The sequence below is a fragment of the Helianthus annuus genome, chromosome 17 (genome assembly GCF_002127325.2).
Source record: "Helianthus annuus cultivar XRQ/B chromosome 17, HanXRQr2.0-SUNRISE, whole genome shotgun sequence".
Taxonomy (NCBI): domain Eukaryota; kingdom Viridiplantae; phylum Streptophyta; class Magnoliopsida; order Asterales; family Asteraceae; genus Helianthus; species Helianthus annuus.
The window spans coordinates 8,671,568-8,695,139 of NC_035449.2; the positions used below are offsets into that span (position 1 = coordinate 8,671,568).

The window sequence follows — 23,572 nt, forward strand, 5'->3', positions numbered from 1 at the left end:
GTTGTGATGCTTCCAATATCGTGTGTGTATTTTTTTTTTAAAGTTAAATGTCATCTTAGTGTTAACGTGGTTTGGGTCATTTTGACAGTTTAATCCAAAAGTTTCATTTTTCACATGTGGTTAAAAAAGGTTTTATCGTTGTAATTTTAGTCCAATGGGTTAACTTAATCCATTATTTCTGTTAACGAGAAGGGCAATTCGGTCATTTTATATGGTCGAATTGTCCTTTTAGTTAACAGAATTACATATAAAACGATCGAATTACCTTTCCCGTTAACAAAAAAAATGGATAAAGTTAACCCAATGGACTAAAATGACAACGGTGAAACCTTTTTGGATCCACAGGCGAAAAATGAAACCTTTGGACTAAACCGGCAAAATTGCCCAAACCACAGAGACTAAAATGACATTTAACTCTTTTTTTCAATAAAAACCTTGGTATCGTCTAGCATCACTAAGGCTTGTTGCAAAAAAGCATCAAGATAGTAAACTTGTTGGTTAATAGTATAGCCTAATATTAAAAATCTTAAGCCATAGTAGTATTGTTTATTTGTTTCACCATTGTAAATTTCAGCTTAGTATCAAGATAAGCGTGGGAATAGAATGAGTTCTAGAAAGAAGGGAAATGTGGAAGGAGACCGACTAAGCCGCTTGCCGGATGATCTTATACATAAAATCATGTCTTTTGTTAGCATCAAACAAGCTGTTGAAACCAGTGTTTTGTCACCCAGATGGAGGTATATCTGGACTTCAATGCCTTACCTCAGTTTCTCAAGTAATGATTTCCGTACATTGCCCAAGTTCTCCAACTTTGTTAAACATGTTTTGTCCAGCAGAAATAATCAAGTCGACGTGTTTTCTGTTGATCTCACCTTTCGTGGAAAGGTCAGCCAGGCATTTGTCAAAAGAATTTTAGACTATGCATTCTCCCACAATGTCCAACAACTGAATTTTACTTGCATACATGATAAAAATATTGAACTTCCACTTTCTCTTTTTAGTTCTCGGTCTCTTAAACATCTCAGTTTGACCGGGTATAGTAGTTATAGTTACGAACACTGCATCATGACCCCACCTACTTGGGAGCTGCCAGCTTTAGCAACATTGAATCTCCATTGTGTCACATTGCATGACAAGGGTGCTAGTCTTTTCTCCCACTGTGCAAACTTGAAGAATCTCACCTTAAAGAGTTGCACTATGATGGGCTTGGATACATCTAATTTCAAAATATGTCATCCTGGACTATCTAGTCTAACACTCGAAGATGGTTATGATGGCATCGATGTGGTTACACCTCAACTCAAGAATCTCATTATAAAAGGTTGGCAAGGGATACATCTGATTTCTGCACCCAACCTTTCCTCCTTGCATTATATAGAAGATTCTTGTTCTCTAAAGATTTCTGCAGACCTTCTCTATTTGGAGAAGGTGGATGTATGTATTTCCTACGTTTATGATAAGGCAGCTGCTCATGAAGTTGTTTCTCTGCTTCAACAACTCTATAGTGTCAAATTTCTTTCACTTAACTTGGAACTTATCAAGGTATACTGGTATTGGTCATTATTCCTCAATGTTTATCATGCATATCTAACAAAGATTTATAATACAAACAGTGAAAATATTCTTGTGATTGAGAAAAACGATAAAAAGAGGTATATTCGAGAGTGTTTACGTGAGTGATCTACTGCTTCCATTTGAGAATGCATTAAATTATTCCCCTTTGTTTGCGTTTTTTTTTTTTTGCATTTTTTTTTTTGCAGTGTCTTTCTTCATATGTGGAGCTAATCTCACATCAGCCTTCTCCATTTACCGACTTAAAGAGTTTAAAGATTTATCCGACATATGTTCCTCTGGTGGGGCAAACACAACCAAAACTAACTTTGTCTCCTGAAGTCGAAAAGTATTTGCTAGGTAGTTCTCCAGGTGCCACTTTCACAACGGTTTCACATGAGGTATGTACACCATGAAATTTCAAAAGTTCTTATTCAAGTAGAGCCTATGACATTTCATACCGGAACTTATTATGATAAATGGACGGTATGTATATATTTCTTGCTTATTATATGATTCATGGAAACCATGCAGGAGATTAGAGCTGTAAAGAATGTAACATCAGCACGAAACCTTATGCTGGAATTGCGGGTGCTACTAGATCAGTGGAAAGAAAACAACGAAACAGACAAGGTTTGTATGAAACAAGACAAGGCATTGATGAAGGGCCACACGACAACAGTGCCTAAACAAGGGGAAGTTGAGAACTGTAGCGCACAACGAGACATGGAAATGAAATGCCATTTTGGGGAAAGAATTACACATATTGAGAGCTACTGGAAAGATCTGAATTCGCAGGTGGGGAAAGGGTATAATAATACTTGTCGCACGATTTCATTGTTGCGGAAAATTGAAGGAGTACTGAAGGAGGTGCCTAGATCCCATCGGGCTAAGTTGCAAGCAAGGTTTTCTAGTTTGCGTGTTGAGGCTGAGATTATCATGGATGATACGATGGATCAAATGAAGATGCAGTTTGATAAGAAGCCAAGCAAATTCCATAAACTTGCTACATCATCACAACATTCAACTTAACAAAATGTAAGTTCTTGATTTTCCATGTAGTGGCATCTGAATTGGTTAATCGTTCTTTATAAATAATAAATATAACAAAAGGCTTGGATATGCTTAGGCTATGTGGTATAAAGCCCCTAGGGGCTTTATCACACCATGTAAGCGCCACGTAGATTTTGAGATAAAAATGATGCCCCCTTTAACAATGATGGTGGGGGATAAAGCCCCACTAGCGTCCCCTTTAACAAGTATGTTGACCAAATGCCTCGAACCCAAAATTCGTCCGTTAACGTGCTGGCGGGGCTTCGATAGCGCCCCCTTTTTAACGTGGTGGTGTGGTTGATGGCGCCCCGGGGCGCTATAATGGGTGACATGGCTGGGTGGCGCGATGCCACACCCTGTAGCCTTAGTTGAATTGCCTGATTTCGAGGGCTGGCAAGTTCATGTCTATCTTCAGCACTTCATTTTTCAATTATTACGTTACCAAATTACATAACATCCTTCGAACTGTAAGTTTTTGATAATGACCAAACAAGCCCTGAAGTTTAAAGATTTTCTTTTTTAGCCTATCGTATATTTCAAGTTTTTCATAATTAACATTGTTATTAGTATTACTTACCACCCTGACCTGATTACACGTACACAAACATATTTAAAAGAGTTGGATTATACAAGATTTTTTAGGATATAATAAACATATTAATTAGTAAATCTGATGTAAGAAATTAACCATAAATGAAAAGCGCTAACAAATAAATTAACCTTGTTATAATGAATATCCCTAAATATTATTTTGTTTTGTATTCAGGTTTTTAATGGTGTGGAGCTATTACCCTTTTGCAGTAGCTTAATTGGATGGTGAAGTAATATATTTCTTGTGCTTATGGGAAGGATATGTTTTTTTGGTTTATAATATTTCTGGTTAATTATGACACTTGACTATAACTTATCAGACTATGAAGGGCTTAAATAGTTTTTGTAAATCTGTCTTACTGTTCAAATACACACAACTGGATCGGTTACGTGTCTGGTTTCAGGTCCAAGCGATATGGTTCTGAAAACAGATTTATTTCACAACTAGTATTAAGCTCCTGCATTGCAGCAGTTGCCATAAAACTGTGTTAAGTAGTAGCAATACTATACCATTGTTAGTGACCACTAACACAGGAAAAACTCGTAAAAACAAAATAAATAAAAACGGGAAAAAATAATGCCGAGTGAAAAGCAGACGTAAAATCTTTGAATCACGCACGCTCGTTGCTGAGAAATTAAACCGAAACGTAAAACATTGAAAAAAATAACTAAGTCCATCCAGGACCCGCGTATTGGATGAACTTGTCAAACGCAGAAAAATAGTTAAACAAGAAAAAAAATATACGAAAAAATGTTGAAACAACGAAACAAAAAACTTGAGAAAGATGAAAATATACATATCATTTAATACATACGTTACACACATAAGATGTACCTATTTAATGTTATAGCCCCAAAACATCTTATAAAAGCACAACTATCCAAACAAAAAATTTCAATTCATTGTTGGCACTACACTTGAATATAAACATCTAGTAAATACGTGATAATAGAAAAAATAGAATGATAATGAACAGGCGAGAAAATGAAGAATTCTTTATCATTATTAGGACGTCCCTCAACACCAAAAGTCCAACAAGCTCTATGTAAGGTATATTTGGTATCTACCTTTTAAGAGCATTCACATCCAAGGCATCATATTCTTAGTGTGGTGTTTTTAAAATATAAAAAGTATAAAAAGTGGTTGTGAGTGGAGGAGAGAGAAAATGTTACTGTTCATCTGTATATTTGGGGGGACACTGTTCACCCACTATAATTTTTTAATATATATTGAAAGTGGTTGTGAGTGAAAGAGAGAGAAAAATGTAATGATAAAGATATAAAAATATTATTTAATTGAAAAGGAGAGAGAAAAAGTATTTGTTTTTAGTGGAAATATATTGATATAGGAGTTGTTTTTTAGTGGAATGTATGTATAATTTTAGGGGGTTGGATGTGAATGCTCTAAGAGGTTCTAGTTTTAACTTAAAAAAAAAGCTTCTATCCAATAAAAAATCTTATTTAATTGAAGAAACTTGAAGCTTTTAGGTTAGGAGCTTGAAGTTTTTGGTTGAACGCTCCTACTATTAGCGTTTAGAATGAGCTACAAGCTTTTAGGGAAAAAAATAACTATTTTAACCTCTAAAGATAATGAACTTTTAAATGCATAAACTTTTTAAAATTTTAATTATGTCCATTTTGGCCATTTTATACATTTTATTAAAAACTCTAGTTACTCTGCCAAACACCAAACATATCTAAAAATCTACAGCTAGTAGCTATCAGCTATCAGCTATCAGCTTCAAGTAATCAGCCACCAGCTACTTTTGGCAAACATACCCATAAGGTATTTAGTGATCAATACAACAAATAACAAGTTATAGCAAATTGATTTAAACTAGTATTGAGGACCCCGCACGTTGCAGCGGACTTGCAATCGTATACGTAATTTAACTTAACCACAGGGATTATCCATGAAATTAGTTCACTCAATGTTAAACGTTTTTCCAGAGCTTTTACATCTAAGCACATATAAAAGGCGTTATAACAAAAGAACTCATGTTCTTAATTTCTTCTACTGTTATTTTATTATTATAATGGATTTTACATGCGTTTATATGCAAAATTAAGCTCCGAAAAAAGATTATGTAAAAATGATGTTTCCGAAAAAGATTATGTAAAAATGATTTATGTATAAGTTTTTTACATCTAAAATCCATGGTTTTTCGTAACTTTCCACTAAACACACCTATGTGTGTCTATGCACACACGTACATATGTTTATTGATATTTTTATTATAACTAGAACGTTGATCCGCGTGCGTTGCGCCGCGATCAACGAAATTGACACGCTGTTGATCAGATTCATATTTACAATGTGTTAAAATCTTTTTTTGTCGGTTAAGTCTTTATAACTATCTTATACAAATAAGTAATTCATCAAATAAGCTCAATACAATTAATGGTATCATAATTACTACGTTACATAACTTGTATCCATATAAATAACCTATCGTGTTAAGCCCCTACGTTGCGGCGGGGGCATAAGACAGTGACAAATAGCACCAACGCCACACTATAGCCAACGACCACCAACATTGAAGTTATGGCTTTTTTATGTGGAGAAATTAGACCGACATATAAAACATAGAAAATAATAACTAACTCGATTTAGGAGTCGCGCATTGTGACGAACTTATTAAACGGGAAAAAATAGACGGCGTAAATACACTGAACCACACACGTACGTTACGCCATGTTGACTCGCAAAATTTAGAACGAAGCGTATAACAAAACGTAAAATCGTTGATCTACACACAAATTGTGTCGTGTTAACTCACAAAATTTAGAACCAAAGGTAAAACGGAACATTTTGCAAAATATGAAAAACATAGGGGATCAAAGTTGAAAGTAAAAAAAGTTGTGAGGTTAAATTAGAAAAACAAAAAACTTTGGGTTAAACCTACAATATGAAATACTTTTGGGTTTAAATTGAAATATCAACAATTTTTTTTGAAAAACCCCCAAAACATAAAGTACAACATCTAATGCCTTCATTTGTTGATAATTTATATGATATAAATTATTCCATATATTAATAATCAACTTATATGTGCATCATAACTTGTACCTTGAGCTTAGGGAGTGTTTCAAAAAAAACTTGAATTTTCACTTTTAACCCAAACATTTCAGATTTTACATTTTAACCCCTTTTTATTTTTTACTTTTAACCCAACGTTTTCTATCTTTTATAATTTAACACAACACTTTATTATTTACAACTTTCGTACCCCATACTTTTTATCTTTCGTAAGTTTTTCGTTTTACGTTTCGATATAAAATTTTGCGAGTTAACATGTCGTAGCGTGCATGTGAGGTTCAACGTTTTTGCTCTATTTTTTCATATGTCAGACCCGTCGCAACGCGTCCATTTTCCACTTTTGAAAAGTTCGCCGCAACGGGCGGGTCGTAGATTGACTAAGTTATTATTTTCTACGTTTTATGTTTCTGGTTAATTTCTTCGTATTAAGACATTGTAACGGGTGTGTGTGGTTCAACGATTTTAGTCAGCTTTTCGTTTAGTGTAATTTTTACCATTTTATCTATTTTAGTTTTATGATGTTGAGAGTCGATTCGATTGTGGCATTGGTGCTACTTGGCACGGTTTTACGAACGTTTTTAACCCATTAATTTTTTTACTAATTTTTTGTTTCGGTTTACCCCTATACTTCCTTTACTTAAAAACTATTTTTTACGTGCATGTTTTATGTAGGGTATGTGTAAATATGATTTCTTCTACATTCCGATGTAGACTTTTTTATAGACGAGTCAGGTCAAATCTAATACGTTTTCGTTTAAAGAAACCATTTTTACGTGCATATTTCTATGTACGTTTTTGTATAAATTCAAGTTATTCTACGTTTTGACGTAAACTTTTTTGGAAAATGATTCAGGTCAAATATAATATGTTTTCGTGTTTATTTTATGTACGTTTCGTAAAGTTTGTTTCGAACCGAGTGGAGTCAAATTATGGTTTCTTTTTCTCCCATTTTTTCGAAACCTCTAATTAATCCCTTTCGATTACATGTGCATATTTTCCTTCATACCCGTTACGTTTTCTTTGTATAAGTTGGGTCACATATAATACGTTGTGATTGTTCGATATGAATTCCATTTACTTTATGTTTGATCCAATCACAATGCTTATACAGGTTACACTGAGTTCAACTGGATACGCTAAAATGTGTGTTTTCATATGGTTAATGCATCATATAACGTTTGGACTAATCCATTAAATGTTTACGATGTACCCGCACCGCAACGCGGGCGGGTCTTAACCCTAGTTAATTAAAAAATTTAGTCTTGACATTATTGATTTGCATTATAACATATACCTTTAGATTACCGTAAGAAATTACTAGTGATGGACTCAGGAAATATTTTCTGGGGGTGCAAATGAAGGGTTTAACTAATTTTCAATAGGTGTGATCGGGATTTTGCCCTGTAAAATAAACTAAAATTTATTTTTTCAAGGGATGCGCCCGCCCACGGAAATTACTATAGTTTTATTAATTATATTACTCTTATTTAAATATACCGGACGGTTAGCGCTTGGCGGTAAGTAAATGGTGGTGGAATAAAAGTACATTGAAATTGAAATTTTACACAAATTTTTTTTGAACGACAAATTTGGATCACTGACGGACCACTGGAGTATCATTGTGCCATCAGCGGAACCACCCGATCATATCCATCTCCACTAGGCATAATGCCTATACACAAATTCAGGAGGAAACCCAATAAATATGGGAAAACCCCCTTGTAAGAATCGAACCCAGGACCTATTAGTCCAAAGTCTTATCTCACCCCTAAGATACCACTAGACTATAAACCCATGGGTAAATTTTATACAAAATTGAATTGAATTTTTTTTTTTTTTTTTTTTGAGAACCAAAATTGAATTGAACTAGGGTTAAGACCCGCCCGCGTTGCGGCGCGGGTACATCGTAAACATTGAATGGATTAGTCCAAATGTTATATGATTCATTAACCATATGAAAACACACATTTCGACGTATCCAGTTGAACTCAGTGTAACCTCTACAAGCATGTGATTGGATCAAACGTAAAGTAAATGGAATTCATATCGAACAATCATAACGTATTATATGTGATCCAACTTATACAAAGAAAACGTAACGGGTATGAAGGAAAATATGCCCATGTAATCGAAAGGGATTAATTAGAGCTTTCGAAAAAAGGGGAGAAAAAGAAACCATAATTTGACTCCAGTCGGTTTGAAACAGACTTTATGGAACGTACATAAAATAAACACGAAAACATATTATATTTGACCTGAATCATTTTCTAAGAAAGTTTACATCGAAATGTAGAACTACTTGAATTTATACGAAAATGTACATAGAAATATGCACGTAAAAATGGTTTCTTTAAACGAAAACATATTATATTTGACCTGACTCGTCTATAAAAAAGTTTACGTCGGAATGTAGAAGAAATCATATGTACACATGCCCGTACATAAAATATACACGTAAAAAATAGTTTTTAAGTAGAGGTATAGGGGTAAACCAAAACAAAAAAATAGTAAAAAAATTAAGAGGTTAAAAACGTTCGTAAAACCGTGCCAAATAGCACCTGTAACGCCCTGTGTTTTGTACTTTCTATTTATAGCTTGTCTTACTCGTGTTGCTAATTTTGGAAGCTTTGTATCATTGTACTCGTTCCTTCTAGTACTCGTTGTAAACTCGAGATTTTGATCATGAATGAAAACTTGCATTTCCTTGTTACATACTATACATACACCATAATACGATTAATCATGAGATCATTTGATACTTCTTTGTGATACTTACAAACATATGTTGAACTTGTAAATATGTGACATATACTTGTTACTTACAAACATGTTACATACTTGTACATTACACTTTTTGCCTAGTTAAATCATGTTTTATTTCATATGTCACCTTGTTACAAGTTAGGGGAAACATTGTTGCATATTATTACACAACTTAACTAATAAAATTACTCATTATAATGTTTTAAAAAAATAAAAAAACTAAAGAAACATGGCAGCCCAAATTCAGCAAAATTCAGCCCCATATAGTTGGGTTTTGTGGGCTAGTTTCAAGGTGTAACCCCTTCTAAACACTTCCAAAGCCCAACCCATTGAAACCCTAATCCTTCCCCCTATAAATACCACTTATAACCAGCCTCCCTACCACTTTTGCAACACTAAAAACTCTCAAAGCATCCTCCAAACCGTAGCTGAAAGCAAAGGTTCGAGTAGATTGACACCCCTTCACGAAAATGAGCATAACTCACTCAATTCTTATCCGATTCACTCGATTCTTTTTCCTACTTGCTTGTATAATCATGGGGTTCGATTCCTAGACTTCTCCTTGGAGAAATCAGACCTGGAAATGCCCCGAAATAGTCCATAAACTTTCTGTTTGTTTTTATGTTCATCAAAAACTTGTTTAAATCTATGCAACTTGTGTCCAACACATCTCATACCTATGTCCTAATGCTTACAACTTATCCCATGGTTGGTTAAGCTTAAAAACAAGGTTGAGACATCTAAATCAGAGGTTAAAACCTCATAAACTTTCTGTTTTTAATTAGGGTTTTACCCACAAGTAATGTTCAAGTGTGAAACTTGTTGAATGTGTGATGGTTGGATTAGCTTGGGCTATCCTTCATAAGAATCCACTCATTACTTGATGTTTTGCTATAGATTAGTTGTTGTTAATACCTTGATACTTGTAAGTTCATGACCCTCCTTGTTGTTTATAACAACAAGTGTAGTGGTGAACAATAGAGGTGCCTAAATGGAAGCTTGTTCTTCCTACCTCATGTATGTATTCTATGACACAAAGAGGTACCTAAATGGAGACATTAATCTCCTACCTCATGCTTGAATCATAAGACTTGTAAACTATATAATATCTAAGTTATTCTATATGTATACATCTAAGTAACTAAGACTTGATGATGACTTAATAGTTATTTGTTAAGTGGACGTTACATCATCTATGACCATGCCCTTGTTACGACTCTAATGGATCTTAGAATCCATGAAATCATACCAACTCTTTTGAGTTTCAATAGTGTCAAGAACAAGAGTTATGCGTACAAGATGATTATTTTCACCTATGTTACTTTCTATATATTAAAAACTCCGAATCTATAATCTTCCGTTATACGCCAAACTCACACACCTACGTTTCCTTGTGTAGAAGGACAAGGTGCTCCGAACTAATTCATCTACAAACTTGCTCTCGGAATTTCAAGTCACCACTTGTAAACCGTGAGTATACTCGTATTTCCCCCTTTTTACTTTTACCACTTTTGGGGTGTAACATGTTTACCTATTAACTTACACATGAACACTTTGTTAAACACATGAACGTTCCTATAACATGCTTGTATACGTGATGACTTGATACTTTAAACTTGGGTTATTCTTATGTGTTGAACTTATCATTAACTTCGTACGAGCCAAACCTTGACATATGTAGCGCTATAGGATTAACGACCCGCCCGTAAACTTGAGGTTATGTCTTGAGCATATTGCGTTTTCTTGGTTTGATATGTTAGACACATGCCATATTTAAGGTTTATCTTGAATCATATGCTTGCCATGAGGAATTGATCACACTTTTTAACTTATGCTATGTACGTACCAAACTTGTATACTCGCCTTTGCTTTTGCATTGAATTGTATTTTTAAACATGTTACAGGTTGATGATGATCAAATGAAAACGGATAGCAAAGATGCCTAAATACTCACTTAGACGTTTAGGTTTAAAGTGTTGTATCAATTTTGTTTATGTTATGTTGAACAATGTTGTTATTTGCTTTTCTTGTAATGTTTTGACATTTATTTTGGAAATGAAATTTGGATTATTAAATTATTGTCACAAATAGCGTTATGATGTCTCGAGCAATCTTCACACTTCGTCTCATCCCGATGTTTCCGCCATTGGTTGGGGTGTGACAGATTGGTATCAGAGCCATAACTATAGGGAATTAGGAAAAGTAGGAATGCTTTCACCTAGACTATAGTTTTAGAGCCTTATTCGTATGCTTTGTTTGAACCACTACATGATACCTTATTTGTTCTTATTTATTCCTTTTTTTCTCTTTTAAGCATATATGTCGCTTATGTGTTAACACTTGGCATGCTATATTTACTTTAATATGTGCTAATACATGTTTTATTGTCTCATTCATTATGTTCTATTCTTAATATGCTTCATTGTGCATTTAAATTTGTTTGTTTATTCCTTTAACATACTCTTTACCTCATGCATTTTACTCGACTATTCTAAATCCGTAAACACTCGCATTATACAAATGAGACGAATTCACCAAAATAGGCGTGAAACCCACAATTTGGTGAACGACTCTCAATCTATCTATTCTTCTTTTTACACGAGATATCGCCATTAAGCTAGGAGTGAAATCCACATCTTAATGGTAAATCTCAAATTTCAAATTCTAGTGGACCCTCGTCAACATGTCGAAATTTAAATTTTGACCCGACGAGTACCAACCACACTTAGGATACGAAATCGTCAAGATAGGGGTGAAACCCGCACCTTGTCGACTAGTTCCACTCCTTGATTTTCATAAATCCCGCCAAGTCTTGAAATTTTGATTGATTTGGGACATGTAGTAACCGGAAGGGTAAATACCGTTAACCGACTTGTCGGCGAGAGTATTTTACCTATTAGGCCAAAGCATGCTCCTCAAATTCAAAAGACTTTTCGACCACTTTGGTTAGTCAAAGTTCCGTTTTGGAACACTCCAAACTTTGGTCAAACATGTGTTTCTATTGTTCATTTTATACGATGCAATCTTTCAACCTCGAGTTTACCTTTGATTTCTCTTTTCACACGCACAACATATCGAACCTTTTCGATACATTTATATATGCATGATTTTCATATAATTTAAATTCACATTCCTTGTAACAACTAGTGGAGATGTATCATCGAGATTGGAGTGACTTCCTTACCTTGATGATTGACTCCACCCCTCTTCCCTTAAAACGACCTCACCAACGAGTTAGGGGTGATTCCCTTACTTAGGTGACCGTTACCCAAAACTTATCTTTCAAAATATTTTATTATGCAAACCCGATCATGTTTTATACCTAAATCATTTATCATTATTCAAAATACCTACTTATACCGATTTCAAAATACATTGTTTATCAAACGTACTTCTTATTCTACCATCCATTTTCACTCAAATCATATACACGAGATTCTTAATCATGTCTTTACCGTTTTACTACACGAATTTCCAAACCTTACGACATGCTACCTATTAATTTAATCGGTCTAATGAATCTCTTGCCCATGAACTTCACATCTGATTTATTAACTGAAACACGTTCATATTATATCATCATACTAGAGACTTCCACTCTTAATCGAAATCAAACTAACCTTTCTCAATTACTTATAAGACCTCATAGATGTTATATGACCGTTTACCAAATACTCTTTCCAACATCAATAAATCCTTTGTTAAAATTATTTTTAAACAATCACTAAGTTATTTTACTAAATTTCTTTTCTAAGGGTCGATGTTTTCACAAGAACTTTCAAAGTCCAAAATTTTCATGTTTTGATGCAAATGAAACAAACCTGTTATATAAAAAAAAAAAAAACCTTCTCTACAACGCTTAACTCGTCATCCAAATTTCAAAACACGTGGGCTAGAAGACTTTATGGGGACCGACAATTTTCAACATACGTGAACTCCTTTTTTTTTAAACAAAAGTAGCATTTCAATCATTACAAAATACGTTAAGCATGACCAATGAGTACTTTATGTTCCTTTACATATACAAACTATATTCTACCTTTCAAACCAAGCTCAATCTAATTTTGATTCGACAAACTCAACGTTTTGTTTAAACAACTATACATGCACATCATCATACACATTTTAGTCGATATCTCGCGATAACATCATTTATATCGTTCGTATCTACATACTTAACCTTTTTTTTTCCGCAATGTCTCAACGTACACCATATACGCAATATTTATTTTTCATACCTACACCTATGTTCATACGTTTTATGCTTGTACTCATACACATACTACTTATACGTTTTACGCTTCTGCTTGTACACATGCTACTTACACGTTTTATGTTTATGCTCATACATACATGCGTATTCATACTTAAACTTATGCTCATACTTTAATCCTTACTCATGATTCGTACATTCGTACCTATACGCGAGCGTAATCCGAGGGATTCGCTTACGTGGGTCTCATACTTGCTTAAACATAAACATGCTTACATACGACATTCTTCTATGTACACATTCTTATTTTCAAATTCATGTATACCTTGATTCATACATAACTAGTACAAGCTATGTGGATCATGCGACAATCAGTATAATCGCGGGTGCACACGGGATTATAGTGATAGGCGTATGAGAACCATAGAGTGTACTACTGTGTATGGTAAGACACGGAACGTAACATGACCCCGAGTAACGAAACGGACGTAATGTGGTTAAAACATGGTGGATACGCCGCTGGTACGTTTCTCATTAACCATGTCTATGCTTCATGCCTACTTGATACTGGTGCCGATAAAAGTTTTGTGTCGTTAGAATTCGAGTCTTTGCTCAAGTGTAAACGCTCTAAGTTGCCAAAATCTTTCGCTGTCGAAGTTGCTAATGGTAAAACCGTCAAAGTCAATTCTGTTCTCTCCAATTGTTCACTAATCCTTAACGATCATACGTTCTCAATCGATCTCATACCTATGCAAATGGGTAGTTTCGACGTCATAGTAGGTATGGACTGGCTTAGGCGAGTTCGTGCTGAAGTTGTCTGTTCTGAGAAGTTTATTCGCTTGCCTCTTCCAAATGGTGATTCTCTACACGTCTATGGTGAAAAGCCTTCTCAAGGCCTTAAGCTTATGTCATGCATCAAGGCAAACAAGTGCTTACGCAAGGGTACCTTCGCCTTTCTCGCCCACATCGTGGAAAAGAAGGATAAAGGCCCAAGCATAAGTGACGTTCCTGTTGTACGTGACTTTCCGGATGTATTTCCCGAAGACCTTCCTGGTCCTCCTCCTGCTCGTTCTGTCGATTTTCGCATCGATTTAGTGCCTGGCGCTACGCCTGTCGCTAAGTCCCCCTATCGTTTAGCACCCTCTGAGATGCAAGAGCTCTCGAGTCAACTTCAAGAGCTTCTTAACAAAGGCTTCATACGCCCTAGTACTTCTCCTTGGGGCGCTCCCGTTTTATTCGTCAAGAAGAAAGATGGGTCCTTTCGTATGTGTATTGACTATCGTGAGCTCAACAAGCTTACTATCAAGAATCGATACCCTCTTCCTCGCATTGATGACCTCTTCGATCAATTGCAAGGCGCAACCTGCTTTTCAAAGATCGATCTTCGTTCTGGGTATCATCAACTTCGAGTACTCGAAGAAGATGTGCCTAAAACCGCCTTTCGTACGCGTTATGGTCATTATGAGTTCGTGGTCATGCCCTTTGGTTTGACCAACGCACCTGCTGTCTTTATGGACTTAATGAACCGCGTGTGCAAAGCATACTTGGACCGTTTTGTGATCGTCTTCATCGACGATATCCTCATCTATTCCAAGACGCAAGCAGAGCATGAGCAACACTTGCGCCTTATTCTTGAACTCCTTCGTACTGAACACCTATATGCCAAATTCTCCAAGTGTGAATTTTGGTTACAAGAAGTTCAATTCCTTGGTCACACTGTCAACAAACTTGGTATTCACGTTGATCCCGCAAAAATCGAAGCTGTGAAAAATTGGGTCGCACCTAAATCTCCGTCCGAAATCCGTTCGTTTCTTGGTCTTGCTGGTTACTACCGTCGTTTTATCTCCAACTTTTCGAAAATCGCTGTTCCTTTGACCTCCTTGACTCAAAAAGAGAGACCTTTTGTTTGGGGTCCCGAACAAGAAGAGTCTTTTCAAACGCTCAAGGACATGCTTTGCAATGCTCCTATCCTAACGCTTCCTGATGGTAACGATGATTTTGTCGTGTATTGCGACGCTTCAAACCTTGGTCTTGGTTGTGTCCTTATGCAACGTGACAAAGTTATCGCTTACGCATCGAGGCAACTCAAAATTCATGAGAAAAACTATACTACTCACGACCTTGAACTTGGTGCGGTCGTTTTTGCATTGAAGATTTGGCGACACTACCTTTATGGTACTAAATGTGTAGTCTTCACCGACCATAAGAGCCTTCAACACATCTTCAATCAAAAAGAACTAAACATGCGTCAACGTCGTTGGGTGGAATTGTTAAACGACTATGACTGCGAAATCAAATACCACCCGGGTAAGGCGAATGTAGTAGCCGACGCCCTGAGTCGTAAAACTCACGTCCAAAGTATCCGTTGTTTCCAACTCGTCCACGATCTTCAAAATCGCATACGTAACGCCCAGTATACATCCGTTAATGAGGGTAACCTCTACAACGAAATGCAATGTGGTGCTGAGAATAGTCTTGTGTCCAAACCCGATGGTATTCTATACTATCTCAATCGCATCTGGATTCCCAATCGTGACGATCTTCGCAATTTCCTGATGAAGGAGGCCCATAACACGAAATATTCTATTCACCCTGGTGCCGATAAGATGTACCATGATATGCGTACTTCCTATTGGTGGCCTGGAATGAAGAAGGATATAGCCACCTTCGTTTCTAAATGTCTTACGTGTTCCAAAGTAAAAGCCGAACATCAACGTCCCTCTGGCTTGCTCGAACAACCAATAATTCCCGTTTGGAAGTGGGAGAGCATTGCCATGGATTTCATCACTAAGCTTCCTCGCACTACAGCTGGTCATGACAGCATATGGGTCGTCGTTGACCGATTGACCAAATCAGCTCACTTCCTCCCCATTCGTGAAGACTTCAAAGTCGAGAAATTGGCTAAGGTCTACATGAAGGAAATCATCTGTCGTCATGGGACGCCCATTGATATCATTTCTGATCGTGATGCTCGTTTTACGTCTCGTCTTTGGGAAACTTTTCAATCTGCTATGGGTACTAAGCTTAACCTTAGCACCGCCTTCCATCCTCAGACTGACGGTCAAACCGAGCGTACTATCCAAACCTTAGAGGATATGCTTCGTTCATGCGTAATAGATTTTGGTGGCAACTGGGATTCATACTTGCCCTTGGCTGAATTCTCGTACAATAACAGCTATCACACGAGTATCCAAATGGCTCCTTTCGAAGCATTGTATGGTCGCAAGTGCCGTTCGCCTATTTCTTGGCACGAGATTGGTCAAGCCCAAATCACCGGTCCCGAGCTTATACAAGAGGCTACGGACAAGATTTTACAGGTTCGAGACAACTTATTGAAAGCCAGGAACCGACAGAAGAGTTACGCTGACAAAGGACGCAAACCTATGGAATTCGAGACAGGTGACAACGTGCTTCTCAAGGTATCCCCTTGGAAAGGCGTGGTTCGATTTGGCAAGAAAGGGAAACTCGCACCTCGCTACGTTGGTCCTTTCAAGATTCTCGAAAGGATTGGCAAGGTTGCGTATAGACTGGACCTGCCTGAAGGACTCAGCAATGTACACCCTGTCTTCCATGTGTCCAACTTAAAGAAATGCCTAGCTGACGAAGGACTCCACGTTCCTCTCGAAGACTTGCAAGTCAATGAAACACTTCACTTTGTAGAAAAACCGGTCGAAATCATGGACCAAGGAACCAAGCAATTGAGGCGCAGTCGAATTCCTATTGTCAAAGTTCGATGGGAAGGAAAACGTGGCGCTGAATTTACTTGGGAGCTCGAAAGCGAAATGAAATCGAAATATCCTCATCTTTTCCCTGAGTCTTCCTAAATTTCGGGACGAAATTTCCTAAAGGAGGGGAGACTGTAACGCCCTGTGTTTTGTACTTTCTATTTATAGCTTGTCTTACTCGTGTTGCTAATTTTGGAAGCTTTGTATCATTGTACTCGTTCCTTCTAGTACTCGTTGTAAACTCGAGATTTTGATCATGAATGAAAACTTGCATTTCCTTGTTACATACTATACATACACCATAATACGATTAATCATGAGATCATTTGATACTTCTTTGTGATACTTACAAACATATGTTGAACTTGTAAATATGTGACATATACTTGTTACTTACAAACATGTTACATACTTGTACATTACACTTTTTGCCTAGTTAAATCATGTTTTATTTCATATTTCACCTTGTTACAAGTTAGGGGAAACATTGTTGCATATTATTACACAACTTAACTAATAAAATTACTCATTATAATGTTTTAAAAAAATAAAAAAACTAAAGAAACATGGCAGCCCAAATTCAGCAAAATTCAGCCCCATATAGTTGGGTTTTGTGGGCTAGTTTCAAGGTGTAACCCCTTCTAAACACTTCCAAAGCCCAACCCATTGAAACCCTAATCCTTCCCCCTATAAATACCACTTATAACCAGCCTCCCTACCACTTTTGCAACACTAAAAACTCTCAAAGCATCCTCCAAACCGTAGCTGAAAGCAAAGGTTCGAGTAGATTGACACCCCTTCACGAAAATGAGCATAACTCACTCAATTCTTATCCGATTCACTCGATTCTTTTTCCTACTTGCTTGTATAATCATGGGGTTCGATTCCTAGACTTCTCCTTGGAGAAATCAGACCTGGAAATGCCCCGAAATAGTCCATAAACTTTCTGTTTGTTTTTATGTTCATCAAAAACTTGTTTAAATCTATGCAACTTGAGTCCAACACATCTCATACCTATGTCCTAATGCTTACAACTTATCCCATGGTTGGTTAAGCTTAAAAACAAGGTTGAGACATCTAAATCAGAGGTTAAAACCTCATAAACTTTCTGTTTTTAATTAGGGTTTTACCCACAAGTAATGTTCAAGTGTGAAACTTGTTGAATGTGTGATGGTTGGATTAGCTTGGGCTATCCTTCATAAGAATCCACTCATTACTTGATGTTTTGCTATAGATTAGTTGTTGTTAATACCTTGATACTTGTAAGTTCATGACCCTCCTTGTTGTTTATAACAACAAGTGTAGTGGTGAACAATAGAGGTGCCTAAATGGAAGCTTGTTCTTCCTACCTCATGTATGTATTCTATGACACAAAGAGGTACCTAAATGGAGACATTAATCTCCTACCTCATGCTTGAATCATAAGACTTGTAAACTATATAATATCTAAGTTATTCTATATGTATACATCTAAGTAACTAAGACTTGATGATGACTTAATAGTTATTTGTTAAGTGGACGTTACATCATCTATGACCATGCCCTTGTTACGACTCTAATGGATCTTAGAATCCATGAAATCATACCAACTCTTTTGAGTTTCAATAGTGTCAAGAACAAGAGTTATGCGTACAAGATGATTATTTTCACCTATGTTACTTTCTATATATTAAAAACTCCGAATCTATAATCTTCCGTTATACGCCAAACTCACACACCTACGTTTCCTTGTGTAGAAGGACAAGGTGCTCCGAACTAATTCATCTACAAACTTGCTCTCGGAATTTCAAGTCACCACTTGTAAACCGTGAGTATACTCGTATTTCCCCCTTTTTACTTTTACCACTTTTGGGGTGTAACATGTTTACCTATTAACTTACACATGAACACTTTGTTAAACACATGAACGTTCCTATAACATGCTTGTATACGTGATGACTTGATACTTTAAACTTGGGTTATTCTTATGTGTTGAACTTATCATTAACTTCGTACGAGCCAAACCTTGACATATGTAGCGCTATAGGATTAACGACCCGCCCGTAAACTTGAGGTTATGTCTTGAGCATATTGCGTTTTCTTGGTTTGATATGTTAGACACATGCCATATTTAAGGTTTATCTTGAATCATATGCTTGCCATGAGGAATTGATCACACTTTTTAACTTATGCTATGTACGTACCAAACTTGTATACTCGCCTTTGCTTTTGCATTGAATTGTATTTTTAAACATGTTACAGGTTGATGATGATCAAATGAAAACGGATAGCAAAGATGCCTAAATACTCACTTAGACGTTTAGGTTTAAAGTGTTGTATCAATTTTGTTTATGTTATGTTGAACAATGTTGTTATTTGCTTTTCTTGTAATGTTTTGACATTTATTTTGGAAATGAAATTTGGATTATTAAATTATTGTCACAAATAGCGTTATGATGTCTCGAGCAATCTTCACACTTCGTCTCATCCCGATGTTTCCGCCATTGGTTGGGGTGTGACAGCACCAATGCCACAACCACAACCACATCGACTCTCAACATCGTAAACATAAAATAGATAAAATGGTAAAAATTACACTGAACGAAAAGCAGTCTAAAATCGTTGAACCACACACACCCGTTACAGTGTCTTAATACGAAGAAATTAACCAGAAACGTAAAACGTAGAAAATAATAACTTAGTCGATCTACCACCCGCCCGTTGCGGCAAATTTTTCAAAGGGGAAAAATGGACGCATTGCAATGGGTCTGTCAAATATGAAAAAATAGAGCAAAAACGTTGAACCTCACATGCACGCTACGACATGTTAACTCGCAAAATTTAGAACGAACCGTAAAACGAAAAAGTTGCGAAAGATAAAAAGTATGCGGTACGAAAGTTGTAAATAATAAAGTGTTGTGTTAAATTATAGAAGATGGAAAACTTTGGGTTAAAAGTAAAAAAAAATGAAAAGGGGTTAAAATGTAAAAAGTCACATGTTTGGGTTAAAAGTGAAAAACCAAGTTTTTTTTTGAAACATCCCCTAAGCAAAAGGTACAAGTCAAGAATTGCACATATGAGTTGCTTATTAATATATGGAATAATGTCTTTAAAAACATGCACATTTAATGACATAATATTTTTCTTATGAATAACAATGTTGTGGCCGACAAAGCGAGATGATCATATTGCACGAACAATTACGTTGAGAACAGGAGACGATCGACTTAGGGTAACGACATGAAACATTGAGCTGATAAGCAGCATGTCATTTATCGGTTTAGTATTTAACTTTTAGATTTGATATTAGGCATGGTTCGGCTAGTATGTATAGATATATTTGTAAATTTATATATAGTGGACCAAATTCTAATAGAGTGGTATATATAAAACTATAAATTAAATTTATATTTAATATATGTATGTGTAATGTGTGTATATATATAGGTGTGTGTGTATGTATAATTTATATTTGTGTATATATATAGTTATTGAAAATAATAATTCGAGTCGAGCGGACTTTTGCTCATGCTTGGCTCGTTTACAACCAAGCATCAAATCGAACGAGCATTTTCTGAGCAATTTCCCAACGAGCAGTGGCAGAACTAGCCTAAAAAGTTAGGGGTATCCTAATTTTTTTTAGGATAAAGGGTATCCTTTATACAACAGAAACGGAGTTGAGGGGTATTTTTACACTACGGAAATTGAGTTAAAGGGTATTTTTACACTACGGAGACGGGGTTGAGAGGTAGCCATTGCTACCCCTATTAATACTCTATGTCCGCCACTACCAACAAGCGTCGAGCGATTTTAACGAACCTGCCACCACCCCATTTGTAAAAAAGAAATAGATTTTTCCATATCGACAACTTAGTGCGTGCTTAAAACTGTTAAAGTATTTAAAATTCTAAGACTTCTAACAAAGATTACTAAAGATTACTTTTGTTTTAACAATGATCCAATACTTTGCCTTTTTTTGATGATTGTCTTGTTCCGTGAACTAATGGTTTCTTGTATGGTTTTAAATATACTTTTAGGTTGTTTTGGAAGCCATTGTAATGGAATAGGTTTTATCAAATTTATTGTAAATTATAAAAAAAAAAACGAGACGAAAAGTTGAAGATATGAAATCAAGACGGCCAGAATAAAAGATGGAGATCTTAAAGCAAGTGTGAGCAATCAAGACCAAAGTTGCTTTTTGTGTGATTGTCCTGTTTGACCTGTTCGGTTTATAGCTACTTGGCTTTAGCTAAAAGGAACAACTTTAGTGGCTTGATTTACGCTTGTTTGTGGTTGTTTTATTTTGTCATTTAGAATTACATGTTGATCTGATTAAACAACTAAAAAGGATTTACGCTTAGAATTACATGGAGACGAGACGAGCATCCATCTCTTCACATCTTGCTTGGTGGCGAGCAGGGTCTGGCAACATATTTCGAGATGGTGTAGAGTGGCCACTTTTGCGGCTTACACTGTTAGAGAGTTGCTAGAGCTTCATGATCATGCCGGGCTGAAAGGAGTGGCTAAAGAGATTTCCCATGGGATTGTCACAATCGGGTGCTGGAGCATTTGGCGTGCTAGGAATGGGTTTAAATTCTCCAATAATCAAGTTTGGGTGAAAGATATTATTAACGAAATTAAGTCGGTGGGGTTTCTTTGGGCTAGAAGTAGACTAAAAGCTAGGTCCGTGTCTTGAACCGAGTGGTGTAATATTGTATTTATGTAGAGTTTTTGTGTCTTGTTGTGTGGCCGCTCCGTTTCGGGGTTGGTGTTTTCTAATGAAATTTTCCTTAAAAAAGGTTTAAAAAGAGTTTAAAACTTAAAATGGCACAATGAAAATGATAGGATTTTAAAATAAAGATTTTAGTAGTCTCATGAAAGGTTTTCTTTAAAATAAAGTGGTTATTTTAAAACGCAAAAACCAGTAGTTTTGAATTACACAATTAAAATAAATTTTAATTATCGCAAAGATTGATAGAGGTGTTTATTAATTAATAGTTTAAAATTTAAAATTAGTTCCCGATAAAGACACACCTGGATTAAATATAGGATACTCTGTGTGAGTGCATATGTCTATCGCTTACGTCAATCACGTATCGTAGCTTCAACAAATGAGACAAGATTGGTATTGGATAGAAGAGAGCTTGATATGAAGCTGAAGTAGCTTCGTACGAATCCAGCAACTTCGTACGAAGGGACCATACAAGGCTTCGTACGAAGCCATACCTCTATATATATAGGAGTGTTGTCTTGTTCATTTGCATCTTTTGGGCATTCTTGAGGCGAAGCTCTGCCCGTTAATAGAAAACAAGTTATAACTACATCTTTGTGTTCTCATCCACACACGTGATTGGATTTCGCACATATCACGTGTTTGTACGCATTCAACTGTTGAAAATTCGATCCTCCGAGCGATTTCATAAGTAGTGGCGAAGCTTATTATTTCCGACCGGGGTCGAAAACGTATATACCTAAAAAAATTATAAAACCGTGGGGTCGAAAACGTATATACCTAAAAAATTCTATAAGAAAACTACATATCGGGCACTACTGAGCGAAAAGTTCGGAAGGTCGGAGACCCCCCGGCTCCCACAAAATTGCGCCCCTGAGGATACTTAAAAACAATTGTCTTAGATAAATAGTAACACTAATCATATAAAATTGAAAATTTTGATAAAACCTGTGTGACGTTCTTGCTTGTGGAATTTTCAGTCACGTGTTTTCGACCCCAAACCAGTTAAACACTCAAATTAAACTCATTCAAATATAAGTCTATGCCACCCTTTTTCATTAGGACACTCAAACCGATATAACCGAACTCCTGATGTATTGTGTTTTAGCCTACCCTTGGGGTGATGTGTCTAGAAAATCTTTATAGGGGTAATGTTTTCAAAAAAAAATGAGTAACGAAATCGAAAAAAAATATTTTTTTTTTTCAAAATTTACACTACCGCCAGAGCGTTAAGGGGCAATAGAGGTTACCACTTGTTACAAGGTAGGTCCGCCCCTGGATGTGGCGCCAATCCACTATACATGGAAGGGAAAAAGTTATCGAAACATGTAAGACACTAAAATTGGTTAATGATGGGTTAATCCTTAAAAGTTAACTCTTTTTTTTCATCAATGTACATGCTCGCAGGTAATAATTATATAGACACCAGTGGCGGAACTAGGACATTAAATCAGGGGTATCCTTAAATTTTACCGTGCAATCAACAATATTAAAAAAAACGATAGTAAATAAATTATTAAAAAAAGACAATAAATAAATATATAAAGTAAAATAAGTGCCTAAAAATTTGTCCTTTTTATAGCTTGAAATCGTTTAATCACATCGCCATCTATTACTTGAAAAAACAAATACCTAAGCAGGGACGGAACGACCGGAACCAGTGTTATCGCAGTAGCAAACAACAGGATTGTGGATTCTTTTATCGAACCGGTGTTATTGGCAGCAGCAAAACAGGAGACCACTGCGTAAAGGATGACCAGCGACGTTTGGTTTTCTTCGAGAACCTAAGCGACGATAAGAAAGAATGCCGCCATACGTATTTTTGTGTTTTTTGGGCTAATCTAATAAGTTGGCCTTACCTAATCAATTGAGTCATTGTTTCAATCGGGCTCCCTTATTTTATAAATTTGGGTTGGTTAGAGGAA

At 36.1% G+C, this 23,572-nt stretch overlaps 1 protein-coding gene across 1 annotated transcript; it reads left to right on the forward strand.

Moving 5' to 3' along the window:
* The first annotated feature begins 603 nt into the window (after positions 1–603).
* On the forward strand, positions 604–1,891 carry LOC110923660 (F-box/FBD/LRR-repeat protein At3g26920). Its single transcript, XM_035986135.1, has 2 exons — positions 604–1,672; positions 1,761–1,891. Exons 1-2 carry the CDS (start codon positions 604–606, stop codon positions 1,889–1,891), a joined length of 1,200 nt encoding a protein of 399 aa, XP_035842028.1.
* The last annotated feature ends 21,681 nt before the right edge of the window (positions 1,892–23,572 follow it).